General features: G+C 45.5%; 1 protein-coding gene across 1 annotated transcript; it reads left to right on the top strand.

Moving 5' to 3' along the window:
- Nucleotides 1-1,103: 1,103 nt before the first annotated feature.
- On the top strand, nt 1,104-1,973 carry LOC139016101 (GTPase IMAP family member 7-like). Its single transcript, XM_070423718.1, has one exon. The coding sequence runs from the start codon at nt 1,104-1,106 to the stop codon at nt 1,971-1,973; it is 870 nt and encodes a 289-aa protein (XP_070279819.1).
- Nucleotides 1,974-4,948: the final 2,975 nt, after the last annotated feature.

The following is a 4,948-nucleotide window of genomic DNA, read 5'->3' as shown; positions in this document are numbered from 1 at the left end:
CCCCCCAACCCATTTGGGGGGGTGGTTGCCCAGTCCACCAACCACACCCCCTCCCCATGGCCAGCCCCACCCCCAATCGGCCCCCCAACCCCAATCAGGCTGGTGAGGGGAGGGCAGTTGGGAGCAATCAAGCCGGTGGCAGGGGGTAGTTGGGGGCAAACAGGTTGACAGGGGAGGCAGTTGGGGGTGATCAGGCCAGCAGTTGGGGGTGATCAGGCTGGCAAACAGAGTGGTTAGGGGCAATCAGGCAGGCACGCAGGCAGGTGAGTGGTTAAGAGCCAGCGGTCCTGAATTGCGAGAGGGATGTCCGACTGCTGGTAAAGGATTGGGCCTAAACGGGCAGTCTGACATCCCCCAAGGAGTCCCAGATTGGAGAGGGTGCAGGCCAGGCTGAGGGTCCCCCTCCCCCTAGTGCATGAATTTCGTGCACCGGGCCTCTAGTATATATATAAAAGGCTAATATGCAAATTGTCCAGTCTGGAATTCCACTGGGAGAGCTGAAGTTCCATTGTTTGCTATGATGTGTGCTGACCACCAGGGAGAGGCACAGAACATGGCAGGTAACCATCAGCAGCTACACTGCAATGAGGGAGCATGGGAAGGAAGTGGAGAGGCAAGTAGGCTAGGCCTACGGTCCCTACCCTGCATGAATTTCATGCACCAGGCTTCTAGTCTACTAAAAAGATTTGTTGTAACAACTAATTTTGGTCTGGATATTTCCAAATGAGTCATGTTGGTAACTTTATTTATTGGTCAAATCTCTGTTAGCCTGTAGGATCGATATCACACTTGATTCATAGAAAGAATGGAAAGGTTTCCCTCTTTTTGTGTTATCAGGAATAGCTCACATAACATTGAGATGATTATATTTGTAGAGGTTTAAGTGAGTTCTCCTGTGAAAACACCTGCACCCTTTACTCCTTTGTGGGAAAACTCAGCTTTATTATTTCTTCCATATGAATAATAGACCATTACAAATTGCAAGGACAAGAATGAAGAAAAGAGGGTTTGGAATGGTCCTCACTTACCTAAGTACCCATTCCCCCTCTCATTCCCTTTCTTAAGGTCTTGTTGGTACCTGCATCTCAGAGCCTCTTGAGAAGATGGCTGGCCTTCAGGACAACACTCTGAGGATTGTTCTGGTGGGGAAAACCAGAAGTGGAAAAAGTGCAACAGCAAACACGATCCTTGGGAGAAAGGAATTTGATTCTAAAATTTCTGCCCATGCTGTTATCAAGTCCTGTCAGAAAGCAGAGCAATATTGGAATGGGAGGAAACTTCTTGTCGTGGACACCCCAGGGCTATTTGACACCAAGGAGAAACTGCAGACCACCTGTAAGGAAATCAGCAGGTGTGTCCAATTAACCTACCCTGGGCCTCATGCCATCATCCTGGTTCTACAGCTTGGCCACTACACTGAAGAGGAGCAGAGAACAGTTGCATTGATCAAGGCCTTCTTTGGGATGGTGGCCATGAAGCACATCATCGTCTTGTTCACTCACAAAGATAATTTGGGTGAGAAGATAATGAGTGACTTTTTAGATGAATCAGTTGTGAACCTACAAAACATCATCAAGGAGTGTGGGTACCGCTTCTGTGTCTTCAATAACAACCAGAATGCAGATGAGGATGATAAGGAAGCTCAACTGCAGGAGCTGGTGGAGCTGATAGAGGAAATGGTGCAGAAGAATGGAGGGGCTCACTTTTCTGATGCCATATACAAGGACACAGATGAAAAGCTGAAGAAAATCTATGCTGAGAAATTGGAGATGGAAATTAAACTAACAGAAGAGCAATGTGATCAGGTAAAAATATCACAGGAAGAAAAAGAGGAAGAAATAAAAGTGCTAAAGATGAAGTATGAAGAACAAATTAAAAATATAAGGGAACAAGCTGAAAGAAATATATTTGCAGATATTGTACAAAGGATTTGGAATATGCTTTCAAATCTATGGCATAGCATTTTCAAATAGTGTAAATTTTATTTTTTTTATTTTTAATTTGCATTTATTTGTTACTATGGTAGATTGTATTTTCAAAAAATGGTTATAACAGTATCTTCTATACCACCTATTCTTCTTATAATCTTAGCATGCTTTTCCTTTTGTTGCGTTCTATGGGTCTGTGCCACTGCCTTGTAATTCCATGGAATTTGTTACTGCTTTGGCAAATAGTGGATGGCTGTGACTTCTAAAGTTAGATAGGGAGGATGCCTCCTTGCTCTTTGCAGTACGTGCCCTTGGCACATGGCCCCCATGTGGTGAGGAAGCCCAAGTTGTCCATCGAGTCCACAGGAAGAGGACATGAAATCACTGGCTCACTCCCCTGGCTGCTCTTTCATCTGCCAGCAGAAACAACTTACCACCCATGATAGTAGGGCAAGATGGAAGCAGATTCTCCAGCTGCCAACTGAGCCATCTCAGATGAAGCTGCAAAGAGCAAAGATGGGCCACCTCCACTGCATCCTGCTCAGGTTTCAAGAGAAAAATAAATTATTGTTGTTGCTTTAAACCACTAGGCTTCGGGATGGTTTGCTATGCAGTGACAGCTAAACAGAAGCATCCTCCCATCATTCCCCACCAATCCCCACAATGCGAACAAGCTGAAGAAGATAGAAAATGGCATAATCATAAAATAATATATTATGGAGATTTCACAGGCTCAATTTAGGACAATTCAAATGAGAAATCCTTCATATATCAGTGTTAGCACCACTGGTGATGCACATTATTTTCGTCCACTTCTCTGAGCCCCTTGTTAGTGAAGCAGCAGGCTTCTCCAGCAAGATGGTTCTGTTGTCCACATGAGGCAGGATAGTAAGAAGCTAGGAAATTTCCTGGGCAATTGGGGAAACTGAGACAAGAAAATTAAACAAGGTCAGTCTATTTGGGTGTCTTGCAGCCACCTTGTGAATCACAAAACTTTATCTTCACCAACCAAGGACACTTGAGAGCAAATGGTTTATATTCTCCTCTCTAATCAGAAGATACATAGCTTACATCACCCTGGTCTGGGAAGTAGAGCACAAAGACCCAATTAAGGCCATTTGTGCCAGCTAAACCCAATGTAGAAGAAGTCAGGGAACAAATAACAAAAACCCATTAAAGCCAGACAGACCTAAGATAAAAGTAAAACTGATCAAAGAATAATTCCAAACTCCTCCATACACTCATTTTAATGCATCAGCATATTAAAAATGCACCTGGAAAGCTGAAAAAAAAAAAAAAACAAGGGATAGAAAGCCCTCAGGATAAAAACTCATTGCTTTAGAGCAGGCCCATACCCTTTTCCACACATGAACTTTTTATTTCTTCCTAAATGCTAAAGGTCCCCAGGAGAGACTGCAGCCAGCAGAGCAGTGGCAGTGACAGCTGGACCCGGGCTCAGCCCATGATCCTGTCTCCCTTGTCCTTGACTTCCCAGGGAGCTGAAACAGCCCTGTCTTGGCTCAATTCCTTTCTATAACATTTCTAGAGCCAAAGCAGCCCCACCTAGGTGCTCTGCTGTGGCTTCTTCTACCTTAATCCCTTCCTTTATTTCACTGTCCCCAGATTTAATAAACATACTCGCAAAATTGCCTGGAGTTGTGTTTTGAAATCTTTCCTGCATCAAATCAAGAACCCACACACTATGGGGTAAAAAGGAGGACATATCTAATACTGTCAACAATAAAGATTAATTTTTTAAAAAAAGGAAAAGAACCCAAACACTACAGGCCAGCCTGAGGCAGATCCACTTTGGGCCAGTCCCTGTCCAGTAACACATGGACATCTGGGAGTTATTAACTTTTCTTACTGTTTCCCTCTTGCTTTTCTTTTTAAGGTACCTTACTTGAAATATCTATTAAAACATTATCTTGAAAATCTCTTCTCTGCCAAATGTTTTTCCTTTGCCTCTGCAGATCAATCCTTTGCCCTTCTTTGCCCTAGCTCTTTGCCCAGGAGGCTGATCTATGTGGATCACATTGTTACCCAACCCAAAGATTCTCCACTTGGGGTGTTGTATTCAAGAAGGAGACATGGTTGTCCGAAGGCAGTTTTATTTACTTGTAGCAAATTAAGGAAACATGGGATTCATATAAAAAGATCTAATGCCTCAAAGGGAGTCTTGGCCATAGCTTACACTATTTGATCAATTACATGTTGGTTTATTCTTTGCAGTTGGCTACAGTTATACTGCTGAGTTCTTGTCAAGATCATCCTGTTTATAGCTGGACTGGTATATTTGAACATTTAGCAAGAACAGCATCTACACTAATAATATACAAACATGGTAATTGACCGTACCTTCGCTACGCTTCCCATTGGCTAATCAGGGTGATATGCAAATTAACCACAGGTAAAGATGGCGGTTAATTTGCATACATAGGCGCAATGCTGGGAGACGAAAGAGGAAGGATGGAAGAAGCCGCCTGCGGCTGAAGGTGATCGGAAACCCAGGTGACAGCCAAGAGCCAGGTGGCAGGGCCATGATTGGAGAACCAGGCTGCCTTTGCCTTCCCCAGCCAGTAATTGGAGAAGCCAGGCCATGGGCCGGGAGCGTCGTCACCTGGGGACGTGATCTGGTCCTCGGGGGGTGAAGCAGCCAGGCTCCAGAAGGAGACCCAGAAGCTGGGGCTGCATCACTGCCAGGGAATGTGATCTGGTGCCTGGGCGGCAACACAGCCTCAGCCCCAGAAGGAGACCCAGAGGCTGGGAATGTCCTCCCCAAATCAGCAAGTGGGAAGCAGCTCTTCAGTTGGAGGCTTAAGCCCAAGGTGGGAGGCGCCATTTCCTGTGTGGAAAGGCAGGGGACGTGGCTAAGCACAAGGTGGCACCATGTTTGTGTACGGAGAGGCAGAGGTGTGGCTCAGACTGGGGCGGTCTCACGTATGGAGAGGCGGGGGCGTGGCTCAGAGCGGGTGGCACTATGTCCGGAGAGACCGGTGCTGAGGCCTGGTGTTCACCTC

This window comes from Myotis yumanensis, unplaced genomic scaffold (assembly GCF_028538775.1).
Source record: "Myotis yumanensis isolate MYYU_CA2020_CCGP unplaced genomic scaffold, mMyoYum1.0.hap1 SCAF_9, whole genome shotgun sequence".
Lineage (NCBI taxonomy): Eukaryota > Metazoa > Chordata > Mammalia > Chiroptera > Vespertilionidae > Myotis > Myotis yumanensis.
Note: the sequence above shows the minus strand (reverse complement) of the source record. Positions and strands in the feature narration are given on the sequence as shown.